At 30.8% G+C, this 27,916-nt stretch overlaps 1 protein-coding gene across 3 annotated transcripts; it reads right to left on the bottom strand.

Annotated features, from left to right (window-relative positions):
• Positions 1 to 424: 424 nt before the first annotated feature.
• On the bottom strand, positions 425 to 24,831 carry LOC146996993 (cullin-5-like). 3 transcript variants are annotated; one of them, XM_085816406.1, is made up of 4 exons: positions 24,111 to 24,831; positions 17,926 to 18,025; positions 828 to 989; positions 425 to 730 (listed from the first exon to the last, which is right to left on the bottom strand). In XM_085816406.1, coding segments are annotated over exons 1-4 (423 nt in total). In that variant the 5' UTR covers positions 24,113 to 24,831; the 3' UTR covers positions 425 to 571. The 3 variants fall into 3 exon arrangements, with proteins under 3 accessions (XP_085672532.1, XP_085672530.1, XP_085672531.1); XM_085816404.1 differs by lacking the exon at positions 24,111 to 24,831 and adding an exon at positions 18,259 to 18,302; XM_085816405.1 differs by lacking the exons at positions 425 to 730; positions 17,926 to 18,025; positions 24,111 to 24,831 and adding an exon at positions 1,578 to 2,257 and having other exon boundaries at positions 856 to 989.
• Positions 24,832 to 27,916: the final 3,085 nt, after the last annotated feature.

The raw sequence follows: 27,916 nt of genomic DNA, 5'->3' as shown, positions 1-27,916 counted from the left end.
TTATTTTGTGTAAATAATAAGAATATTATTCAAATTGATAAGTTATTTGAAATATATAATGCAATAGTATTATTGTGTATTTATGTGTGCTTTTCAGTGAAATATATTTATGACTCACGCCGCAATAGTATTATTGTGTATTTATGTGTGCTTTTCAGTGAAATATATTTATGACTCACGCCATATATCTTTAGAAACAGCATACATTGCATATTTTTACCTCTTGGTTTTCAAGCAGTAAACTTAATAGGTTAAATGGGATACAGAGTAACTATGGTATTTATATACTGCATCACAGAAAAACTATTTAATTCATAATATCCAATTCTGCTGACCTCTGTACTTCATTTGCTCTGAAAATAAGGATAATATTATCATAATAAAATCCCTAGCCAGAAAAAGAAAGGGGGAAAGAACATGTAGCTCATTTTTAGGTTTTTTATTTCAAATCCTGAACAGTTTACAAGCAAGAAATTCAGTAGCGTAAATTTTTTAATCTTTTTTTCACCTATATTTCTGAATAAAATAAAGTATATCACAAAAAAATCCATTTAAGCTTTGAAGTTCATTTTTAAATAATAATAATACCATATGATTCTCTAACTCCTATCACCAACTGTGAATCAATAACCTCTCCAGTTCTCTCAGCATGGACAAGTTTCATTGCACTATTTTGAAGCCTATGCTTGATGTTCGAAAAAATACTCTGATTCCATCTCTCCAGCAGTGCCTGTAAATACAAAAGCAACAAATGTTTTTAAATATACACTTACTTGTAAACTTACTTTGACAGATTTCAGAAAAAGCAAAAATTAAATATCAACAACCTTTCGAATTCCATTCCTCTTAAATGAAGGGAATTTGCCAGCTACTGCAGCTTCCAAATGTGAAAATGGCATAAGCAAATAACTGCACTGAGTAGAAAACTTTCTCCATTCTACTATATAGGCTTTCAGCAAAGCTTCATCTTGTTGAACAGAAAGAACATACTAAAAAAGATACCAATCAAATAGCATATAAATGCAAACCAAGAGATAATATTTTTGAAAATGAGCCAGTATTTATGACATTTTCTAACAGAGATTTGATAATACTAAAAATACCACATATATCACTATTAAACTATTCTTCACGGTTCGTACACATTTCCTTATATGAAAATTAAGGACTTTTAAGGACCATCAAAGAAAAAATTAAGGACCTATCAGCAAACAAAAAAATGAATAGAATAAAGCAATTATCCATACAACCGACTTCATGCTTGTAATTTCACTTTAAAAAACTAACAGAAGTGTGTATTATGCACTATTATTAAATTCAACTTAATACTTACCATAAAACAATTTTGAAAATTAAACTAACTCCCTACAAGTTATGAAGTAGATAACATTAAATGAGGAACATAATTTCTTGAAAAACATGTATAAGTGTATTTTACACTAATAACAGTCACTATTTTAGAGATTTACATGATTATTATTTAACTTATTTGATATTTATTTAAACATAGTCAACTACTATTATAATCACAATGTAAGAATATTTTGCAGATTAAAATAACTGATTTGTAAACATACAATTTATTTCCTTGGTTTTTTGAAAGATACTAGAATAATAAACTGTACAATAAAAGATACAAAACATTTGTGCTTTTTTTAAATCTGAAATCTTCCTTTTCTTTAACTATTCTTCTAAGTTCATTTGCTTTGATAAACAAATCAATGTTCCTGCTGGTCTCAGCTTTATCTGCTAAAGCATCTACTTCTTCATTAATGTCTTTAATGTCCCTTTGAAGAAAGTTTTTCTTCTGCTTCATATAATCAATTTCTTCTTCAATAATATTTCTTTTCCTCTTTGAATTTTCAGATTTAGTTAAAGATTTTTGTTCTTCTAAATACTGAACTTCTAAATAACGAACTCCACTTCTTGCAGAAGCTGCTGCTGATCTCATTTCTTTATTAATTTCGATATTAAGAACACCTCCAGAAAATTTTATGTAATCAAATACTGTGCGTTGAAAAATGTATGATGAGTCACTTAAATTTTCAATTTCAATTGCTTTATTTACAGAGAAGCCTCTTTCCACAGAGGCCTGTTCATGTGACAAGATAAGAATACTTGTCACAGTGAATACTTGAATAGTGAAAATATACATTTTTTACTATATATATATAATTTATTTCCTAAACAATATAGATTAATTGATTATATTATCTCCTAAGTTTAATTAAAGTAGAATTATTTTAAAAGAGTGAATCCATACTGGTAAGTTATATTCTGAAAGATGTATATATATATATATATATATATAAAGTCCGAGATCCGGACATCTAATATCTGGAATGATCTAAAATCTGGACCTCAAAGCCACCACCAACCAATTGCGCATTAGATTTTTTCCCTCATCATAAAAAAAATGCCAGAAATCCGATTCTTAATCTTAGTTTGGTGCTAAATAAAATATCTCATTATTGAAGAAATAATTATTTTAGCATAAATTTGTGTGATTAGTAACTTGACTCCATAGCTGCGTATCTGCTTGGCATAATCTCAAACCGAAACATTTGTTAATTTTACACCAATTAATATTTTATATCCTTGATGCCGAAATCGCGAATCATTATTTATTGTATTTTGCTTTCATCACCGCATGTTTATCAACGAATGACAACTTGAGTGATGAATCATGCAGCGATGCCAAATAACAGAGTATTATACGATTACAGATTTAAATTTAATGCGCTAAAATGTTGACAAGGGGAGATTTAGCAGAAATTTCTTTCCTTATGCTAAAAATAGATTTTGTTAATGATACTCATAGGACAAACGATTATATTTAGTGCTATTTGAATTAAGAATAACTGATTTGTTATTCACATAAAGCCAGAACCAGCTCCAGAGCTCGCATGGCCGCACCAGGCGGCAGAATTTAGCGAAGTTAAACAGAAGTTTTTCATTGCAATGACAATACCCAATCATCAATCAATTAACGGAGGGCGGAATCTGTAGTATGGTTCTAAATCCAGAAAATACAGCTACCGATAGTGAAGAAAGTAACAGAGAGGTTACTGAACGAGAAAAAATTTTGATTGACAAGTTATTCGGAATTCTCGACACAGCAATTACAGGACTTGAACAATGGAACTTAATAACTGAACAAGAAATTATATGTCTATAGTATTAGTCTAAAGTATTAGCAGAGAAAACAAATCAAACAACTCACATTGAAAGAAATGTTTATTAAAGTAAACATATAAATATTAAGCTCTTTTCTTTGGTAAATTTTGATACCCTTTAAATCATAAATGCTTCATTATTTCATAAATCACGATTTCATATTTTCAATTTTATAATTTCTACGTGCCATCTTAGTAGATTTAAAATGATCTAATATCCGGAAAAATCTCAAATCTAGGATCGCCGAAGTCCCGAAGAGTCCAGACCTCGGACTTTGTACACTGTATAAATATATATATATATATATATATATATATATATAATACGGAATGTATATTTTCAGTTAAACTTCTACCCAATAACTTTAGTAATTCATGAAAGTTAATTTTGCGTCTAGTTAATTCAGGAAAATTAGTTTCAATTAGTTGTTTTCAGCTTTAAAAATATTTAAAAAATTTTAATTAGTTATTTTCAACTAATAATTGTATCGCCATTAGCAAAAATTATGCATTACTATCAAAAACATAGGTTTAAACCAAATACTTAATTGTCTATTGAAGCTTCAAAACGTATTTCCGAACTTCACTTTTTCTCAGCTAGCGTTACCGATTTTGCCCTTGGCGACCTAAAATCGAAATGGAGCCAACAGATTTCCCGCGAAATCGATAAGAGACCCTCTGCAGAAATAAACTCATAATCCCGATATCCCATACATATAGTATGTGCAAAAGAGAATAAACTCCGTAGAAGGTGATAAAAAATTAATTTATGGCTTAATTGAAACAAACACAGAAATTAAGCTAAGCAAAACCGTGTAAAAACAAATTGAAATGATAAAACGAAACTTAATTTTAATGTGAATTTTCAGTGCTGACTCTCCCATTCTAGAAATTTCAATTTGTTTCAGACAAAGACCACATTTAAGGATTGCCATCCATCAATATCCAGTCTTTGTAGTCAGCTTGATGAAGCCACAGTTTATTGAAAATGCACTTTCCAGGCATCTCGTTCCTATTGGCGTCGGAAGGGTTGTGGCCTTCCAGGTTGGAATTGCTCTAGTTTTGGCAAATATTTTCAGAATCTCCCCCCTCCCTTTTTTTTTTCTCGAGCACCTTCATCATCACTTTCGCCTCTTAAAGAACTTCCAGCTTCACGCTTTCGTCACAGTCTGCCTAAATTTATGGATAACACCTGTTTCGAAAGATTGCGTGAATAGCCAATCAGACACCGATACTTTCGTTCGGGTAGCTAATTGTTTTTTTTAATCGTTTGCAATGCAAATCCGCCAACAGATTAGTTAAGAGCTGTGTAATTTTAATTCCATATTCATGAGAAATCGTAATTCACACTTAGAATGGCAATCATTAGAAATGATAAGAAATGTCAAATGAGCAAAATTAAGGACCGTTTATTCCTTTTGGCCAAAATTAAGGACTTTTAAGGACCGTACGAACCCTGTTCTTTAACAAAATACCAACCTGCTAAATATATGTATGCATTTATGTATCATTACAGTATGCGGTGGCATAAAATTTATACAAAATAATTAGGGAAAGACTTTTTGATCAACATCTACAAAAACATAAATATCTACACTAATGAGTACAAGCATACTTAGAGGTAACAAAAAGTGGAATACGCAATATTTTTCTTCCATTCTAAGATAGCATTATTTTATCACACCTCTCTTTAACTTCAGTATCACTATCAAGGGAGGAGGGGAAGATTTTTCATTTTAATAAAATAAAATAAATGAAATAACAAAATTCAAACACATCTAGCAAACATTTCTTTCTTAAATTATGTTTGATTTATTAATGACAATATATCTGTTTAAGATTAGGAAAAATCTATTACTCAAAGATGCTTTCCATTTTTAAAGACATCCATATGGGGGAAAAACATGCATCTTAAAATCAGAGAAATATGAAATTATGCCTAGCTTCTTTTCCCCAAGTACAAAATACTATCCCATGAGAACTTAAAAAGAACACAAGATTCTTTTGATCATTTCAACATGACATCATAAAGAATATCATCTCGGATGAATCACAGATAGATGTGTATTACACTCTAAGAGGAGAAAAAAAACTGAATATTCAGTTCTTTTCTTGGATTTGAAGCAAAACCTTTTGGCATATACAGTCAGCCTCTACTAATAAAAGAAATGATTAATTCTGCATGGTTAATAATTCATGGTAAATATGTAAATGACAAATGCAGTTCTGGTTCTTTTCAGCACTCAAATGCAGACAATTCCTCCTGCATTATTAAATGTGGTCAAAAGATTTATTAAGAAAGGTATATTATTCGCTGGATACTTTATTGCAATTACATTCCCCTTAATGCTAAGAATGTCCTTGAAAAGTATCACAATTTTTTATAAAGCATCAAAGCAATAGGTCTGAGTATTTAAAAAAAAATAACAACATTATATGTATATTAAATAAATGAATAAATATACAAAGCGAAAAACAGTTCAAGCCTAAATATAATTACATATATACATATATGTAAGAAAAATAATGAATATGTAAAAGATTAAATTATTTATGTTTTATTTATTTAAAGAAAAATAAATCCTGGTGCACCACAAAGTATTACACGAGACATGCAAATCGTAAGTAAAAAAGGCAAAATTGTAAGTAATAACATCAGTTTTCAATGAAATCATACACAAAGAGGAAAAAAAACACACAAAAAAAAGTAAATACAAAAGTATAAAAATGTATAAAGAAATCTTTTACAATGTTTAAAATAAAAGTCAACAAAATCGTTGAAAGCTCAGTAGGCCAAAAAGATTAAATTAGCAACGTAAATTTCCCTTCTCTATTCTAAAAATAGTAACCCCTCTCTGTACTGCGTCATTTCGAGACTATTCTATGCCATATGATTCTTACGTAATTATGATGATGTAAATGGAACTAAAACTCAGCCAGCCAATAATAATTTTACAGCAATATTGACTGTCCAATCAGAATGCTTTGAAAACCAAAACTAGCTCAGTTTGACTTAGATTTCATCCTGAACATTACGCACTTGCTTTCTATGCTTTGGCCTGGCCACACTGCAGTCTGTCTGCTTTTTCTTTCTTATTGCAAATTTATCTAAAATGTAAAATCTCTTGGAATAGGTACAATCAATGTGCCAACTTGATTTTCACCGCAACATGTTTGCTAAAATAAAAAATGAAGATTTAAACCTGCATTCGCCTCCAATTTCCTAGTCATTATGGATCAGCACTTCTACGCTATATTTATGAGCACAAGGAAAAGCCGGAACACTGTCGAATTGTGCTTAGATCCATATTGAACAAGAATTTTGATTGCATAGTATCTAAAGAACTTGGCAGTCGTGGCAATTTTAATTCCATTTTCATTTGCAATTGATAATTTGTTGCCACAATCACTTGGCACTCTAGTCGTGCCTTTCCACAGAAGATTTACATTTTTGATATTGTTGAGATGGAAAGCAAGCCAGCGAAATTACATCTTAGCAGAGTAGAGAGCAAAGCTGAAGTGCATAGTTATGCAAGATGGAAGCACACGAAGAGAAAAGTTTTGGTTTGCAATTCGGTGATTGGCAAGAGGCATCTGCATTAAGGATTACGTAAGATCGCATGATTAATTTAAATGATGCAGTTTTGACTTAAGTGCTATTTTTAGGACAGATAGATGAAGTTTCCAAATGAAATAGAAAATAAAAGAGGTTATAGTGAATTAAATTTAGAAGTTTGCTTTCATATTTTTTTATCTTACATATATATATATTTATTATACCTTATATAGATATATATATGTAAGATATAATAAAATATGATGGCTACTACACTGAGAAATAATTGGCAGCCTCAGAATGACTATTCTAAATTTGGTGTTCATCCCCTAAGTTCATCTTTTCTCCCAAATTTGAGATCTCTCCAAGATCATATGACCGTTATATAAACGGCTTGCAAAGAGAACTAAAACCTAAAATTAACCAATTGTGCTTGGCTGTACATATATGTACCTGCCTAATATAAATGCTGCTTCGCGTGCAATTATGTCATTCATTTTCATAACTTCTCTTGCACTGCAAAACCTCTGTGCTGCTATGCATAATTGTCCTCCTTTGTTCCTGATCTAAGATGACATAGTATGGTGTCAACCTATGTACACTGCGCAAAAAAAAAAAAAAAAAAAAAAAAAAAAAAGGGGGGGGACAGTTCTATATCTGCCTTTTCGGCTGAGCCGATTCACAAAATTCAAATTGTGTTCTTCATGTCTCAAAAGCGCGACTTAGGATATATATTACATTTATATATACAGTAGACTCCCGATTATTCGTAGGCGAATTATGCACAGAGCGGATTATCCGCGCATGACATAAAGTTCCCCCCCCCCAAGCGTAAAGCAAAGAAAATAAAAATGTTCACAAAACTGAGTGAAATGTTAAATTTACTAAACATCGTGCTTATTTATGGCAAAAATATCCCAGGCCTTCTCGGAACCTTACCCTCGGCCCCTATGATGAGTAAGTGATTACTCACCCTTGTAGTGCTCGCTTCACCACCCTTTCTCATCTTAATCTTACTGACACATCCACTTCCTTTCACTCGGCATTGTTAGTTTAAGCCTAATAGTGTTTGCGAACCAGTCCGAGTTAAATTTCTTTTGATGCGTCTTTTGGCTAGTTGACTCGTTCTAAGTAGCGACATGGAATTCGAGAAATTGAACTTCATTGGGAGAAACTTAGTGGTGAATAACAAGCAGCCGACGATTTCCACCATGAATTTGAAGAATTTGTTTTAAAAGAACAGCTATCTTTTGAACATATTTACAATGCTGACAAATCGGGACTTTTGTGGAAATATCTTCCCACTCACACTTTAGCATCTGAAAGTGAAAGTAAAGCAGCGGGTCATAAAAGCAGCAAGGAAAGGATCACTATCATGTCTTAATGTAATGCTACCGGTGAACATAAACTTAGACTTTTTGTCATTGGAAAGTAAAAAAAAAAAAAAAAAAGAGAGATCTTTTAAAGCCACAAGGATAGAAAATTTGCCCATTGATTAATTTAACCCCCCCCAAAAGAGAATGGATGAACCGACACATTTTTCAAGATGGTTCGAAAAAATGTTTGTTCTTCAAGTGCGTAAACATCTTAAATCGAAAAACCTGCCTCAAAAAGCTGTGCTATTGATCGACAACACACTTTCTCACTTAGCAACAAGCGTGCTAAAGTCTTCTGATGGACACATTTTTGCGACTTTTCTCCCCCCCCCCAAGCGTTACTGTGCTAATCCAACCCATGGACGAAGGAGTCATTGCAACAATGAAGAGAACATACCAAATCAAGCTGCTAATGACCAAAATTGAAGAAGGTTATGATCCGAAAGAGTTTTGGAAACACTACACAATCTTGGACAGCATCTGCATGGGACTCAGTGAAACCGTCAACCCTCATAAATCATGGAGAAAACTCATGCCCAATGCTGAAGCCAACAACAACCTAACCCCTTTGAGTTGTGAAGAAGAGAATGAAAATGTAGACACGCCCACGGCAACTTTTGCCGATATAATGTAAACAGTTCCGGGTGGTGAGAACATCGATGCTGAAAACATTAACGAGTGGTTGGAGTGTGACGTCAACGAACCTGACTTCGAACACTTGATAGATGATGAAATTGTGAAGACGGATTACTGAGCTATTTGGAAGAACAAGACGACACAGAGTTGGCCAAGAAACTTATGCTACGAAAAATGCAATCTCAGATCAAGAGAAAATGCTTCCAAAGCAAAAAGCAAACACAAATGACTGATTGCTTCAAAAAGGTGTAGTTTTACAGTTATGCTCTTGTAATTACATAATACATTACAGTATTAAAACAGTACATATGTTATAATTTTTCTGTGTATCCTTGATGCCTCTCGTAAGTACAAAGCACTTTTCTGTTTTCATTAACAAAATGCATTTTAGGTTAGTTTTGAGTGATATACTAAAATATTAAGCATTAGTTAAACATTTCCTGCTGTTTATTTTCTGTTTTATTGTACATAAAACAATTTTTCAAAGTTGGAATGACTGTTTTCTCTTTTGCTATACCCGTTTTTAGCTTTTTTCGGATTATGCGTGATTTTTGTTATCCGCGGCGGCCGCACCACCCTATTCTGCGGATAATCAGGAGTGTACTGTAGCTCTATTCTAACACAGTTATTTTGACACAAAATTGGACTTTTTCTGAAATAACATACCAATTTTTTTCCATATTTCGATTCTACGACTCAAATTATGCCTAAATATGAAATTTTGTTAAATTTGTTGGGAAATTTACAGAGAAATTCACAAATTTATGTTTGTGTTTTTTTTTTTTTTTTTTTTTTTTTTTTTCAGTTTGCAGGAAGAATAGTTTACTTGACGAACTTCTTAATATATGGTAACCTATTTTCCTTTCCCTTGAGCGGAAGAAAGTCACAATCGTTCCTTTTTTCAAATAATGTTCTTTATATTATATATTTAATTATAACTGTTATTACTTCAAGTAATTTTTTCTTTTCGAATTTCATTTTAATTGTTTAAGTTGCATGGTTTCTTTCGAATAACTGTTTTAAAAATTTCTATTTACCCATTCGATTTGGGTAGTTTCAATAAAAGGTGCATCATTTATTTTCTTCAGATAATTTTCTTTGTAATTTTTTTTTTTTTTCTTTTTCTTTGCCATAGTTGTTGTTTTAGGTAATTTTTAAATTTTCAGACTTTTATTTTAAAATTTTCTATTTATTCATTCGAACTGAGCATTTTAAATATATTTATTAATATAAATTTTTCAGGATTTTATTTTATTTATTTAAATTGCATTTCTTTTGAAAGAATAGACTACGATGCATCTGAAAATTGAATATATTAAAAGAGAAAATACAGTAAAGCACAGTTAACACGCCTTTCAATGTTCCGTTTAGAAAAGATATATAAATGAGAAGGAAGTATAATCGAGATTTTAACTTAGGGTGACTTGCATATATTGCTTTAAATAGCTTTAACATTGTGCACATTGCTTTACACAATTTTATCATCCTAAATTTAGTTTCTTAAAATGTTATTCATACCTTAGTCAAATATTTTATTTTTGAAATTGCAAGAATCAAATATATCATACGATAAAAAAGTTTTAAATAAAAAAAAATACTAATTTAATTTTTTCCCCCTTAATGGCTTGGTTTTTTTCTTCAGGCATTCTGCAAGTATATACAAAACCGTCCAACTTTTCGAAACACCTTGGTATTTCTGACGCCAAATTCTCCTTCAAATTTTTGCTTATTTTATTTTCTTCTTTCCTTCTACATTTATTTTTAGTGCTCACACAAGAAAATTAAGATTTTTCAATTGTTACACTTCCATAAATTTTGCATTCTTGTCAAATTTTTTAAAATATCAATTACATCAATTGCGTTTCCAGCTGAAGACACTTTTTCATTTTCTAGACATTTTAACTATAAATAAAGTTTAAAGCAAAGTCCAAAGTATAAATATTTTAATTAAAAGATTTTTTGCTAAATGACAAAGAAATAAAATACTCGAGCAGTGTTTATTCTGCACCACCGAGAGACTGATTATTATATTGGCTGCAAACAAACTAAATCATATTAAAGATCATGTTTTTTATACAATTAGTAGAATTATTTACTTAAAATATTCTTTCTAAGAGAATTAATGTAAAAATTTATATATATATTAAACTGGGACATGACCCAAACTGTCAACGTCCTGTTGCTTAAAAACATTGTGAAAATAAACATTAAACGAACTTTTTCAGTTTTAGACAATTCAATTTAAATGCACTTAAAGTAAAGTAGCAGACAATAACATGGTAAAGGTAAAAATTTACTAAAAACACAAATATTTTTTAAAAAAGGAAGAAATTAAAAAGAAAGTTAAAATTTTGAATAATATCCATAATTTTAAGAAAGTAGCTTTTCATATAGTATTAATAAATATTTATTACGAATCTTTGAGGGAAAAAATTTCATATAATTAGTTCTCCGTAAAACTTTATTTGAAATTTAAGGTTAAAAATAGCTGTGGCAATTCACTATAACAAAAAATCCATAAACCACATTTGGCGTTAGAAAATGTTGAATAAAAAAACTCTAATTTTTTGTAGATATGCTTAGCTTGGATAACTACACCTACTTTAAGATGGTGGTAAAATTTTATGGGTTATAATTCAAAATTTTTTTTCAAAAAATTTATAAAAATTATTTAAAAATACAAATTTTAAAAATAAATCATAAAAAATGGGTGAATTTTATTTGGAATGAACCTAAATTTCGAAACGAGAAAGGAAAAATCAAAAAAGTTTAATAAAAAAAGAGATATTAATAAATATATATCAAATGTAATTAACGTTAAGGAGCTAAAATTTTGAGAGCTAATTTTTTTAAAAACTACTCATACGATTTTTACAAAATTTTGCAGACTGGCATAATTACGGAAAAAAATTGGTATGTTATTTCAGAAAAAGTGTGATTTTGTGTCAAAATACCTATGTTAGAATAGTGCCATATATAAATCTAATACATATCCTAAGTCACGCTTTCAAGACATGAAAAACACAATATGAATTTTGTCAATTGGCACAGTGGAACAAGAGTTATAGAACTGTCCCCCCCTTTTTTTGTGCAGTGCACATAAAAATTACTGTTGCTAACTATGATATAGAACTATCTTGTGTACACAAAAAACAATTGGATGTGCATTATCATGGAATAAAATTATGGTTTTTAAGTGGCCACATCCGCATTCGAGCATCACCTTTTTAACTAGGCAGTTAAGCCTCTCCAATGCAAATCTGTTGCAACCTTTCTTTCTTCAAATCAAAATATCACATATATACATACAAAAAAAAAAAAAAAGAATTTTACATTCAAACTCACATACAATTTATATTTTAGCCTTCCTCTCGAAAAACAAAAAGAAAAATGAACTACAGTCAAAAGTCGTTAATTCGGACACCCATAATCCGGAATGATCTATAATCCGGACCTCAAAGCTACAAACTTTCTGTGCATGCGTCGCATTGACGCATGCACGTAAGACCTTTGCGGCTGCGAATATGCTTGTGCGCGTGTGCAAAATATGTTTACGAGTGTACAATGTACAATGGACAGTATAAGCTAAGCTAAAATTATCTATTTCAGTTAATGTTGCAGATTGCGTTGTTCCTTAATCTTCAAATTGGATCCGGCTTATTATTTTTTGCAGACTATTAGAGCAATTTTATAAAAGTAAGCTTGAACTTTCGATTATGTGAAATAGAATTTCTAATATATATTTATTAATATGTAAAGGATCTACAAAGCGAAAGTATGTTTCGAAGTTCATTAAACAAAAAGTGGAATTGCTGCAAAAAATGGATAAAGGCATATCCTTTATTTATCTAAACTTTAACGTTTATTTATCTAAACTTTGTTTATCTTTAATGCCAGGGTGTGCAATGAATTGGAAGTTGATCTGTCAGCACTATCCTTATCTTCAGGGCAGATGTTTTTATTTTATTTGGCTTATAATTCCTTATTAAATGTAGTATTTCATCTCGATGTACTCCGTCTTTCATATGATTTAAATCAAATTCCTCGTTATTATAATTCGCTTCCGATAGCGAAGAAAGTGACAGAGGTTATTGAAAACGGAAAAATTTCGATTCATAAATTAGTCAGTAGACACAGCAATTACAGGACTTGAACAATGGAACTTTATAACTGAACAAGAAATTATGTCTGTTTATAGAATTAAAGAGAATGTATTATCACATAAAAAACGAAGCAACTTAAACAACTTACATTAAAAGAAATGTTTAATAAAGTAAACAAATAAATATTAAGCTGCTTTTTTTTTTTTTTTTTTTTTTTTTTTTTATTTATTTATTTTGATAACCTTTAGATCATAATTGTTCTTTATTTCATAAATTACGGTTTCATATTTTTAATTTTATAATTTCTGCATGCCATCTTACCAGATTTAAACTGATGATCTATAATCCGGAAAAATCAATAATCCGGAATCGCCGAAGTCCCGACGAGTCCGGATTAACGACTTTTGACTATTAATAACACATAACCATAGACAGCAGCTTGAAGAGAAATTAGTAAATGAGAAAAATTTCATAATTAAGATATTCATAAAATAAAGAATAAAGAATTCAAATACATTACGAATCAAGACTGGAAACAAAAGAGAATATTCAGTAATAAAGCGAATATTATCAAAAAGAATTTGCAGCTGTTAAGGCAATTTCAACATTATGAAGTGATTTTAAATCTTGAGATTATACAGTTTTTCAAAAACCTATAATTCCTACATATGTAACTAAAATACAAATAGTTCACTGCAGAGCTTGGTTTTGCAGCCATAAGCCAAACAGAAAGCAATTTTTGTATTCTTTAATGAACATAAAATAAACTAAAACAAAAAGAAAGGTTTTATTTTGATAATATAAAAATTCAAATTTTTTTTTTAGTTAATGCATTTTCAAAAAGATGAAAATTAAATTCAAAAATCAATATCGTTTATTTAATAGGGAAAAATTTACTCACAAAAATAATCAGATACTTTAAGTAATAGTAAAAAATTTACATTGTTTTTGCTTCTTAGTCTTTCATGAGATCACCTTTACACTTGATCACTTCATTTAATCTTTGGTCGCCCAAACGGTATAGTGGTTAGGGAAGCCCACTACGGTACCGAAGGGCCCGGGTTCTCCGGGAAGTCCAACCTCTCTTTGGAGTAGGCTCTCGAAAGCATTGTTCCATGTAATATGAATAAGACAACAACAACATTTAATCTTTGTGGCATTGATTTTACGAGTTTTCTGTTATTTTTTGAAGTATTTTTATGCCACTCCTCTTGGATTACTGCTATGAAAATATGCTCAATTTTCAATTTTTGTTTCTAGTTCCTTCCAAATATGTTCAATAGGATTCCATTCTGGCGATTGGAATACTGCCTTAATTACTTTTGGACACTTATATAACAGCCAGAGTCTAATTGTGCACAGTATGCTTTGGATCATTGCCCTGGTAGAATTTGAAACTATTTTGAACAGTAAGTTTTTGTGCTGACGATGCCAAATTTCACTTCAAGATGTCAAGGTACTTATACTGATCCATAATACCATCCATAAACTCTATACTACCAACACTGGAATGTGGCATAGATTCTCCATACCATAACTCATACTCCTTCATGTTTAATACTTGCTACTAAGTTTTGCTTTCGAAACTCTTCTTTGAGTTTCCTACACACCAGCACTTGTCCAACTGAGCAAAAAATGTTAATTTGCTTTCATCAGCAAACAACACTTTTTTCCAGCAGTCAGGTGTCTTTTGTTTCATCAATTTTGTGAAAGCGAGTTGAAATTTTCGATTTTTTCTTTAACCAATATAAAATTTTCTTCTTGCTACTCGCTTCTACCTACAACTACCATGATACTGCTCCAATACCAATACTCTACAATACCAATGCTCCAATAATACTATCCTACAAATTGCATTACTCTTCTTACAGTTTATGGATTTACACATATTCCATATAATTCAAGAAGTTCCGCAACAAGTTTAGGAGCACTCAGTCTTGATTCCTTTTAATATTCCTTAGAATAAAATGCTTCATTCTATAAGAATAAGATAACTTAAATGGTCGTCCAGGTTTATATATATATATATATATATATATAAGTAAATAGGCAATTTTTCTAATAAATTTCCCTTTCTTTTGATGGAAATCAATAACTAATCTGTGAGTTTCTAACAATGTTCCCTTTCATTGCAAGAATACATTAAAATAACCACTGCAAGAAAAACTAAAATAACAAACATTTTCTAAAAAGAAAATTTGAATTAAAATAGCAAATGATTTTTAGATTTTTGCCTAGTTTCTTTATTCTAATTCCATAAAATACTGTTTTTTATTTATTACAAACAATTTTAGTTAGAAATTATGAAAATGCCCGATTAATTTTGTGATATCTTTTTTCCCCATTTCAGCCTAAAATGCTATAAATCCTTTGAGAATATATAGTCAATAAAATGGAAAACACACAGAAGTTCTTGTCACTCAATAATACTCCCTAACTTTTGAAAATATCTGCACAACTCTTAAACATCCCAAACATAATTTCACAGATATAATTTCATTTGAAAATAAAATTTTACAGTTGTCTCTCAAACATAAGGACACTAAAATTAAATAAAATTTGATCAGGAAATTGCTAAAAACAAAATCTGCAGCTTGATGAAATATATGGCAGTAAAAATAGCAAAAGCAAAACATTTAATTTTTTTAATTTACTATTTAATTTTTTCAAATTAATTTAGTACAAAAACAGAGCTAAGAAAATATGAATTCAAAGGGAATATTTTTTAATATTTTATTTAAAAGCTTTTCTCCTATTACTTACAAAAATTTATAGTCACCGATAATTTTTGTGAGACACTGTATGAAAAAATTAACATGAAACACAGTTTAACAGTTTTAGTTTACTTCAGTTTTCTAAAACTGAATACATGAATACATCAAAACTGATAATATTGACATTCATAAATTAATGGGAAAGAAAAACATTATTTGATACATATACAGATAATCCTACTTTATATCACTTTTTTCACAAAAAAAGTCTTCCATACCACATTTTTCAATTTATGAAAGAAATCTAAAGAGATTTGGGGGTTTCATGAGAAAAAAGAAAAATGTAAAAATAACATTTGCTGCTTCTTTCAAAGCATCAGCTGGAGAAAAATATAGCTTCGACTGCAAAAAAATATGCAAGTATACAGAGTTTTGTCTACCATTTTGATGATCTATGATAGATTTAATCATTCTAATGCTGTCATACTTCCAAGTCTGTAATACGAGCTATCAAATACTGACTTTTAGCTTTGAGGCACATAGATAATTGAACTACAGTCATGTTGACCTGGTGAATAAAAATGACAATTTTTTCTCTGTCCACCAATATTTCCTAATTATTACAACCTCTGCTATTTAAACTGTGCCTAAATTATTGCCAAACAAAGAGCAGCCCTAACCATTCTGAATTTTAGTCCACCTGCTATGAAAAGAGGTTTGAGTAGAACTGCTGCTTTGGCACAATCCATTAACTTGAGGGATAATAGATTTAAAGTTGTAAGTTTAAGCATTTATATGGAGAAATTCTTGGGATCAGTAAATGTTTTTGTGTCTACATTCAAAAGAATCATGGAAATATACTAGTTACAGACTGCATATGAGATGTAAATATGTTTGTTGCACACGTTCTTAATTTTTTCTTGATTAAGACTCATTGATAATTATCTGTGCACTGCTTAAATAAGGGGGATCAACAAGGAAGTACCCTTTTACCACAGTACCCTGTATTGCCTACCAGCTCCCCTTTTGACTAGTGATGAGTCGGTACTACCGAACCGGGTATTTTGTAACGGGTACTGAAAATCGGCACATCCAAGTACCTGTTACTTCAGTACCGAAATCGGTACTTTTCGGTATTCGTTACTTTTGTACCGAAACGGGTACTTTTTGGTATTCGTTACTTCTGTACCAAAACGGGTACTTTTCGGTATTCGTTACTTCTGTACCGAAACGGATACTTTTCGGTATTCGTTACTTCTGTACCGAAACGGGTGCTTTTCGGTATTCATTACTTCTGTACCGAAACGGGTGCTTTTCGGTATTCGTTACTTTGTAATGAAAATATGCATCTCTTCTCAGTATTTCGGTATTCGTTACTGGAGGATCGATGAGGGTTCAGCTCACTTCGGTTTTGGTACGAGGACAGTAGTATCTGGTTGTATTTGTGAAATGGTGATATGCGCTCCTCTTGTCCATGAATAGTCTGCTCCTCAGACACTTCCGTAGTTGATATGTTTTCTGATATTCAAAATCTTACTCCGTACAGATAAAATCAAACACGTGGTGACGTGGCAGAGTTCCTTCAGTGCACAAAATCGTTATCAGTACTCCAAATCGTTACTAGGGCACTTCGGTACTCCAAATCGTTACTAGGGTACTTTGGTACTCCAAATTGTTACTAGGGTACTCCAGTACAGCAAACCGTTACTAGGGTACTATGGTACAGCAAACCGTTACTCCGGTATTTCGTTACTTCGGTTCTCCAAATCGTTACTTGGGTATTCGGTACTTGAAATCGGTTTTCGGTACTTTTCAAAGTAATGGTTACTTGAGTAACGGGTATTTTGTACCGGGTACTTGTCTGTACCCGTTACTCTCGTACGGGGTACAAGAATGTACCGAAGTTGCCCATCACTACTTTTGACACAGCTTAATTCAAGGTTGTCATTGCTATTATCTCTAAACTCCTATATTTTTAGCTATCGTCCCAGTTGAGTTTACATGTTATTTCTGTTTATTTTGACTCTGCATACTATTCTTATTTTTAGCACTAATTTAAATTAACTTAGTTGATATTACTTAACAGTTCTTTTAAGGCCTCAAAAGTATACAAAATTTGGTCATACAATGATTGATAATTACCTTTACACTATACGCCTTTTTACATCAAGTATGATTGAACAAAATTGTTCTATTTTCATAAAACAGATAAAGGCTGTATATAATCCTTACCATATTAACTTTGCTTAATAGTTTTCTGAAAAAGCTAATTACAGATACCTTTATGCAATAAAAAAACTATACAAAATATTAAACATTAGTCAAAATTTTATACCAGAAAAAAAATATGAAGCTATTACTTACAGATTGAGCTTGTGGAGTAAAATCTAGGATATGCTCCTGCAAACTCTGATACAATTTTAATGCACTGTTATCTTTACCAAGGCAAACATTATGTACCAACCTATAGAATAAAAAATTTTTTAAAAATTAAAAAATTTTAAAAAATCTACCTCAGTAATTATTATTTTAGCTCAAACCAATACAGTTTAATATTTCCAATCTGTACATCATTCCATTAAGTACACCTAAACATGCAAAATTCAAGTCATTTACTTTAATGTGTATTATATATAGATGATGCTTGTTATGACAACTATAAGTAGTATTTTATAAACTGGTGTAAAACATCCTTACCTGATGAAAATATAATCAATTCCTTTCATTACATCATAGCTGGTAATTTCAAAATATGAAAAAGCGGAGAATCTTGCAGAAAACCAGGAGTTGCCAAGAAGTGGTGTTCTTTTTTTTTTTTTTTTTTTTTTTTTTTTTCTGGGCAGCAATGTCATTTCAAAATAACTCCATATTAATTCAAAATTTTTTTGTAATATACTATTGTGATTGACTATTGAGCTATTTATAATGTGTTTCTGGTGTAAAATATATTAATATTTAATTAGATATTCTACATTTTATATTCTTTGGCTACTTCAGTTTTATATTTTTGTAATGTGAGAAGATCCTGAGCAAGGCAGAATTTTATTTAATGACGTACTTTTTCAGTAGGATGAAAATAAAATGAATAATTAATGTTCATACTACAGTCAAAAGTCGTTAATCCGGACTCGTCGGGACTTCGGCGATTCCGGATTATCGATTTTTCCAGATCATAGATCATCAGTTTAAATCTGGTAAGATGGCATGCAGAAATTACAAAATTAAAAATATGAAACCATAATTTATGAAATAAAGAACAATTATGATCTAAAGGGTATCAAAATTTACAAAAAGAAAAAGCTTAATATTTATTTGTTTACTTTATTAAACATTTCCTTCAATGTAAGTTGCTTCGTTTCATGTGATAATACTTTCTCTTTAATTCTATTAAACAGACATAATTTCTTGTTTAGTTACAAAGTTCCGCTGTTCAAGTCCTATAATTGCTGTGTTGAGAATACTGACTAATTTGTCAATCGAAATGTTTTCGTTTTCAATAACCTCTGGGTCACTTTCTTCACTATCGGAAGCGAATTATAATGACGAGGAACTTGATTTAAATCATATCAAAGACGGAGTATATCGAGATGAAATACTACTATACAAATAGTACGGAATTATAAACCAAATAAAATAAAAACATCTGCTCTGAAGATAAGGATAGTGCTGACAGATCAACTTCCAATCCCCAGCGTGAAATTGATAAACAGATTTCGGATTTCAAAACATACTTTCGCTTTGTAGATACAAATTACATATTAGTAAATATATATCGGAAATTCTATTTGACATAATCTTTCTAATCTATCATAATCTAATAATGACGTTTCTGCCCCCCCTCTGCCGCAGAGCAGTGTGAAATTGATAAACAGATTTCGGATTTCAAAACATACTTTCGCTTTGTAGTAAATATATATCGGAAATTCTATTTGACATAATCGAAAGTTCAAGCTTACTTTTATAAAATTGCTCTAACAGTCTGCAAAAAATAATAAGCCGGATACGATTCGAAGATTAAGGAACAACGCAATCTGCAACATTAACTGAATTAGATAACTTTAGCTTAGCGTATAACTCCGTTACACATTAAACGCGCATGCGCACAAACATATTCGCAGTGTAAGGGTCTTATGCGCTCCTGTAAACGCCTGTGCGCATGCGTGAACGCGACGCATGCGCAGAAAGTTTGTAGCTTTGAGGTCCGGATTATGGGTGTCCGAATTAACGACTTTTGACTGTATTATGTAAACAAACTTACTATATGTGAATAAATTAAAATATCATTTTTTCATGTAAAATAAATTAAACATAAATATTAACTGATTAAATGTTGCTCGAATCACGATGAAAAGTTCTGTAAATACCTACAGCAAATTAAGACAAATCAAATAAAATTTAATAGGAAAAGTTATGCTGAAAATCATTAGAAGTGAAAGAATGGAATTAGCCCAATTTCAGTTTCCTTTACTTAATAAACTGCATTTATTGGCAGGAAATGTTTTACTTTGTAAAAGATAAAAATTTGAAATCAGGAGATATAATGAAAAATTAGGAATTTCCTTCTAAAATTGGAAGTTGGTAATTATGTAATACAGGGTATCCAGGAATTCCTTCCCTGCTTATAAATATTCATAACACATAAAATATGACATAAAGACACATACTTTTTTACCTTGAATTGCATGTAACATATTCAAGTTTTTGTGTACTTTTGTGTGTGTAGTAAGTTTTGTGTAAATTTCTACATGTGATTCTTTCATTGCCCAAAGGATATCCAGGTGATATTTCAATTCCATCCTTGTGTTGGTCAACATTACATGAGGGATGGATGTTATGACTTCAGTAATTCTGCATTGTAATACTACAATACAGGCATGAAAGCGCATGTTGGCAAAAAAAGCTGAATAACGCGCGGACACAAAATTACACAAAAACTAATTGCGCACGCGCGACCTCAAAAAAAAAAAAAACATTTTAATGTAAAAAGTATTAAACATATACATATAATTAAACTAAAATAATACTTGTACTTACTATTTTGCTATTAATTTTATCTTGTAAAAAAAAATTAATAAATCACCAAGAGATTGTAATGAATTAACCTTCTTTAAGATGCTATTTATGTAACTTAATTTAACAGTTGATACATGAATACTGTACAAAGCATTACAACACACTAATATACATATTTATGTTATATATTACTGCCCATTTTCAGGCAATAACAAGTTTTAGAGATAATATATAACTGTTACTATAGCTCTCAATTATCTTCAATAAACAGTACTTTGTATAACACCAGAAAAAGTAGTCATATGAGATAATATAGTTACAAAATAACATAGTTAAAGGAGGAATACAAAAAAATAGCTATTTTGTCTCAGTCTCACTCGATCCTGATTAAAAATTTTTAGGGAAAAAGCTTTTTCTTTTTTGCTACTTTTGCAGCCAACTTTTTTAATTTCCGTTTGCGAGTTTGTCTCGATTTCTTTTCAGCAGCTTTCATACAATCCATTGATACATTTTTATTTTCTTCTTTATTTTCTGCAATGTTTAATTGCTTTTTTTTTTTAGATTCTCGCTCCTCCTTTTTAATCTCTAGCTCTTCTTTGTACAGTTTATGAGCATTCCTTAAATTTTTACATGGAGTTTTGTGTACTGGAGAATGCATGTGGTTATCCTTATGTCCGACAGATGGCACCAGCACTGATGGCTGAAATTATTGAAGTCAGCTCTTGTTTTACGGTTGGTTGCTCTTCTTTGATTCGATATCCTGCGCATCTAGTTCCGCCTTTCCACATAAGCCCCACCTACTTCGTCTTGATGTGAAACAACGTATTTCGTGATCTCAGCTCAGGCAAACTCGAAAAGTTCGCAACAAGGAGTGCCCACGTTTGATCGCTAACCCAGCGTAATATTATACGATGGCATGATGTAAAGTTTTTTTACAAAGAAAAGAGGAAGAAAGAGAGCATGTCCTGTATTTACCTCCCCACACAACACCACGCCGGTCGCGATTTTTCAACGGTTCTGCATCGATCTCAGAAACAGCCTGGGTGATGTTCAAAAAAGCGGAATTACGCGAAAACACAGAAAACTTTGATACCTGTACAATATCATTCACTGGTGTCTAGTAAACCTGGTCCTTGACATAACCGCAAAGGAAGAAATTCAGTGGTGTTGTCTGGTGATCGTGAAGGCCAGTTTATGGAACTATCCTAATAGGCATGGATATCTAACCACCACTAAATTAACGCACTATCTTGTGGAAAATTAAGTCCAGAATATCCCAAATCTGTGGCACAATAAGTAATTGCAATATATTGCGATAGGTATTGACTGTGATCATCTTTTGACTGAAGACACAGGTTCCATGATTTAATTGTGCATAAAATCGCACCACACATTCAGCTTGTGGCTGTTTCTGATGGTCTCCAACATAGTGTGAAGAATCTCGCATTCCCAGATTCTAGCATTGTGTCACTTGACACCACCATTCAAATGAAATGTGGCCTCATCTGAGAAAAGGACACATTTCAGATAGTCAATATTTTTTTCAATCTCACACAGCTTGGCAACAGCAAAGTCATAATGAGCAAGGCAATCAATCCAACAAACAAAGTAACAGTAAGCATGTACACCAAAACTTGAATATGTTACATGCATTTCAATATAAAAAATATTTGTCAATGTGTTACATTTTGTGCTTTATGAATATTTGTAATCAGAAAAAGAATTTTGGGACATATTGTATAGTGATCACTCGGTACAGTTCAAAAGCATGACAATGTAATAATAATAAATTAAATAAATAATAAATGAATAATTTATGCTAACATAACTTATTAACACAAATTTTGTAAAGTTTGAAGGCAACCCACATAGGTTCCTATTTTTGAAGTAACAAATTCTTCAGAATTTTTCTGCGCCTTCAAGAAGATGAAACAATGTCATCTTTCTTGAAATTTATAGTTTAATATAAAATTTAAGCAAATTGAGATATCTTTACCAAGTTTTTATTTTTAATTCCAGTAAAATTTTATTTTTAATTTAACCACTTAATTCTTTAACTAATTATAAAGCATACAAAATCTGTAAGTAAAGCAATACGAGTATGTTTAAAACAGAATTCTAGATCTTGAAGAAGAATTAAATTTTGATTAATCTTTAGTTGTATCTCACTGCTGATAATGGTTAAAAATATATAACATGTCATAGCTTTCAACCCTGAACATGAAAATTCAAAAGGTTTTTCAGACCCGAAATTGGGTGTTTCTGGAAGTTTTCTGCATTGTATGGTAGCACCTTTTCAAACGAACTTCAAACTGGCCTTGAAGACCCTTTATAATGGTTATTCAACTATTTATAATGATTCTGATGTAAAACATATTAATATTAGTTGGTAAGTTAAATTAAAATTTACTTTTTACTTGAATTTTTAGTATTACTTATGTATTTTTTTATAAATAGCATCTAGTTTCTTTTTGATTTATTTGCATAATTTGTGCCAGGGAAGTTTTTTTTACGCAAGAGTTTCTAAATTACTTTGGTTTTCTACTCTTAATTGACTTTAGTTATCCTAGTCTTTACTTGCTAATTTCTCTAAATTCCACTTGTTTAAATTTCTTTTTAGTAATTCACAATTTTTGGTTTTGAATTTTTCTTTTACCCTTGCCTACATGAATGACGAAACATGAATTGAATAACTGAAGAGTTAGGTTTGGAGGCAACTTCGCCTTGATAAGTCTGTTTCCTGCCTGCTCAACAATTATTCACTTATGCATTTTTATAAATTTTTAGGATTAAAAAAAAATTATTGGAATTACATATTATACATTTATTATATATTCATAGATTTTGATACTTGCACTTGATTTACATATGCTCTCAGAATTTAATGATATTGTAGATTATTATAACATAGCAATAATTAATCATTTATTTGTAATTCAAGTTCATTTAAAATTTAATCAACTTTAAATTTGCTTTTTACGAATAGAGAATGTTTTTTTAAAATTTAATATTTAATTAGATCTTCTAAACTTTAAATTAGATATTCTAAATTTTATGTCCTTTGGCTCTAATTTAATTTTGTAATTTTCTTACACTTTTATACTAAAAAAAAATCTTGAGTAGAGAAGGAAGAGTTTAATTTAGTGCAGTACTTTCAAATGTGACAAATATTATATTAAATAAAATACATACAGTTGTGTAGATAAACACAGTACTGTACTATTCACTGAAGTAAAACAAAATGAAATATAAATACTACCTAATTAAACATAGGCTGAATTTTCATAAAAGGTTCGATACTTACACTTACCTGGTGCAATTTAATGATTTTTTTTGTAAGTAAAAAGATAAGTTACTTGATGAGTGCAAGATTGTAGTTTTTGCACCTGTTTTTAAAAAGATTTCCAAACTATCAATATTTATTTTAAGTTGGCAAGCATTATCAACAAATGAGCATGTAAGCCTATTTTAGCAATTTAAAATGCAAATTTTAATTATTAAATGAGGATTATGTGATGCATTAAAAAACACATTACATTCATCTCCAGATCTTTCCGTAATTTTTTAGCATTCTTCTTCCAAGTACACAGTGCTCTGTTTTCACTTTAAAAAAATCAGAGAATTCCAGAGGCGGGAGGGCTGTGTGATCACCGAGGCAAGCGGCAGCACGATCGCTGCGCTCCGTAAAAAAGTGAAAATTTTTCCTTTCCTCTTGGTGATTATCAATTAAATTTCTTTGAAAAATTTTTTATTTTTCCTCTACAAAACCTATATCATTCCAATGAATTTCGGCTCCGATGTTGACGAGAATAAAACAGCGGACAATGTAAGGATATACTTCAAAAGACTGGAATTTTAAGATAAGTACTTTTCTTTCATCTAAACTAAATCAAATTTCTATAAATAAGTGCCTTTAAATCAATAAATCTTAATTTTTCATCAGTTTAAAGCATTAAAAAATACTTGAAATTGCCATTGCTTGTGGCTTCCTTTGTGTATCAACTCGAAACAGACGCCAGCATTATCAGTTCACCTCTGTCAACACTTACAAAGCCCTTAAGGAATCTCGAGAGAGGGAAAATTTGGGGATGAGAGGGATAATTTGGGCATCGCGCTATTTCCCTCTCGGATCTTCTGGATTCTCTTTTCTTTCTAGATCGCTTGAATATAGTTTCGCCTTTAAATAATATTATACCTCACCGATTTTTCTCATACTGTTCTTTGCTATCTGTTAAATGTCCATATGTAAGGGATGGTTTATTCTTCACCGCCTTAAATAAATTTTTAGAACTATGAGCTTATATAAATAACAGTGTGCCTCATTGTGTTATATTAACATTATTTAACTAGTAATAAATTATGATAGTAGAATAATTAATCTTGTAATAAATTATGATAGTTAAATTAATAAATACTGTTTAATTTGTGTTTTTAATACATATACTCAGTTATTTACACACATAAATATATATATATATATTTTTTATTTTATTTTTTTATTTATTTATTTTTTTTTTGGGTGTATGCGGTTGTGGTCTTGTATTGTATATGGTTCTATGTTGTTAGTCTGCTGCTGCTTTTTGAAAAATGTATGAAAATGTTGAGAATGAAAGTAGCATAAGTTACTTTGGTTAAATTAATATATACTTTTGTTTGACGACCTTTGTTGATATCTCAGGATGCAAGCATACATATTACTTTATATTCCATGCTAAATACCTTGATACGAAGCATTTTAACACCGTCAATATTTGTTTTTTCCCCAGTAACACATCTATTCACCATTACCAAACACACTCACTACACAAACACACCTGTGAGACACTATTTATTGTAAATGAAGACAGTTTCTTCTCCTTTTAACTACACTCATGGACACAATCGTATTTTAGGATATTTTCTACTTCTTTTCGTTTTCTTTCTATAGGCCCTTTTTTTTTTTTTTTTCTTTTTCCCTCTATTATTTTTGGGCCATTTATTTAAAATTTTATTTTGTCCCATCTTTTCTTCCTGGCCTTTTGAACTCGTACAAGATGTACGAAGTTCCTTTTTACTCTCCTCAAATACGAAATTGCCCCTCTTTCTTTATACCTTTCCTCGCACCTATGCTTGATTTTTCGCCCATCGGTGCAGAAAGACTTAGCGGGTGCAAAACAAGACATCTGTCTACTTTGTCTGTCTGTCTGTCAGAATTCCAGAGGCTCGGCATTGCGCAAACCTCAGCAATACTGGCTACCTACCAAAATGTGTCTCCTCACTGTTCCCTTTAGAGGTTTTGTATCAAAATTCTGTATTTCTGCAGAAATTTTACTGCAGTTTCTTCCACTGCTGACAAATCCCACAAAAGCTATTGGATTTTGAAATACATTAAGAATACATACAAAAATGGAGACATTTCTTGACTGAAAGATTGTTATGAGCAGGGTTGCCTGAAGAATAGCTATGCACATGATTCCTAGAGTTTGCAACATTCGGAAAATTTGGTGACTTCTAAGAAGACAGTTGCAATAACACATACATACCAAAAGTTTTATACATACCATGTCTACAGAGATAAATCAGATAAAAAAAAAATTATTATGAAAAAGCATGCTGAAATTCACTACAGGTGGCAGAATCAAATTTTCACACTTTTAAGTTTCATTAATTCAATGAAGTTCATTTATTCATGGGGGGAAAAACTTTTCTTAATAAAAGTTTAAAATTGGGAGATTTTGTGGTCTAGCAGGAGGCTTGGAGATGCAACAAAAAAAGTCTCCCGATAAAACTTAAAGAGTTGGCATATCTTACATGTATATATAGAAAGAAAGAATAGCATTAATAAAACACCCACAAAATGTTTAAATATAGTACAGCTGAAAAATGTGTCCAAAAATGGAAACATTAGCTAAAATGTACTGAGGTATTATATAATCATTAACTTTCCAAGTGAGTGAACCATACATATAAGTTCACAAATAGTAGTTACAAAAATTGGACAAGCTAATTTCAAACCCAAAATCAAATTATGTGTTGGAAGCTGCAATAATTCAGTGGCAATATTTATTAAATACAAAATATACACAAAGTAAAAGAAAATCATATTCCCACTCAAATAAGGAATTGGTAAAAAATTGATTTTTTTTTTTTTTTTCCCTTTTGCAACGGCAAACTACTGCTGTAAAAATAGCTTGTTGAAACTCTCACCGACAACCACGTGATTTGCGCATGCGCGCAGCAAAACCTAAAACAGAACTTTTTTTAACTGAACTTTGAAAACTCGTGATGGACGTTTGAGTGAAACATGTAATCCTACTCTTCTGCGTTATATATATATTTTAGTTTAGTGATGTGATTGTAAATCAAATATCTTATTATTATCTTAGAAGCCTCTCTCTTTCTGTGAGTAGTGCATCGATGAATGAAATAAACACTCCCGATACGCCTTTGGATTAGAAAGAAGATCGACTAAAAGGTAAGCCTTTTTACCTTTTATTTTCTAAGAAATTATTATGATTACACATTTTTTGGCATCCCGTACCGCGAATGAAAGCAAATTGTTGATACTTGTTGAATTATTGAATACTAAACAATGACAGAATTCATCGATACATTGAAAAGGAAACGCGGCCACATAAGGGCTGCCGTTACAAAATTAATTGGCTGAATCGAAACTGAATTATCAAAAACAGAAGTGAATGCAGAGGAACTAGAAATTTCCTTAGAACTCTTAAATGAAAAATCGATCGAGTTAAAGCAAATAGATGCCGATATAGAAAAATTAATAGACATAAAGGATCTAGACCAGGAATTAAACGGTGTTGACGAATATCGTGAAAGAATAACTACATTTAAATACAAAGCTAACAAAAAATTGAAAGAAATTAATATAGAACAACAAAAATTTAGTGTGTTAAGAAGCACTGAACAGTTAAGTATTATAGAAAACATTAAAAGCGAAAATCATAATGTGAAGCTTCCTAAACTTACGATTCCGAAGTTTTATGGCGAGAGCTGCGAATGGCTGACATTTTGGAACACTTTTTCATTAGCCATACACCAAAATAAAACGCTTGACGCTATAAGCAAATTTAATTATTTGAAATCCCTTTTGGGAGGTAATGTTTATAACACCATTGACGGTTTCGATTTAACCGAAGAAAATTACGAAACTTCAGTTAAACTCCTCACAGAAAGATTTGGAAATAAAGATGTACTACTAAACGCCCATATAGACAAATTACTGAAAATAAGACCTCTAAAGGATTCTAATGACATTCAAAATTTCCAATTACATACAAAAACAGAATTAAAAGTTATTAAATTACATACAAAAACATATTCGATGTCTTGAATCATTAAA

This window comes from Stegodyphus dumicola, chromosome 5 (assembly GCF_044657685.1).
Source record: "Stegodyphus dumicola isolate Sdum_Otavi_A_Nest chromosome 5, ASM4465768v1".
NCBI lineage: Eukaryota > Metazoa > Arthropoda > Arachnida > Araneae > Eresidae > Stegodyphus > Stegodyphus dumicola.
The sequence above is the reverse complement of the archived record's forward strand: the minus strand, read 5'-3'. Positions and strand labels throughout refer to the sequence as shown.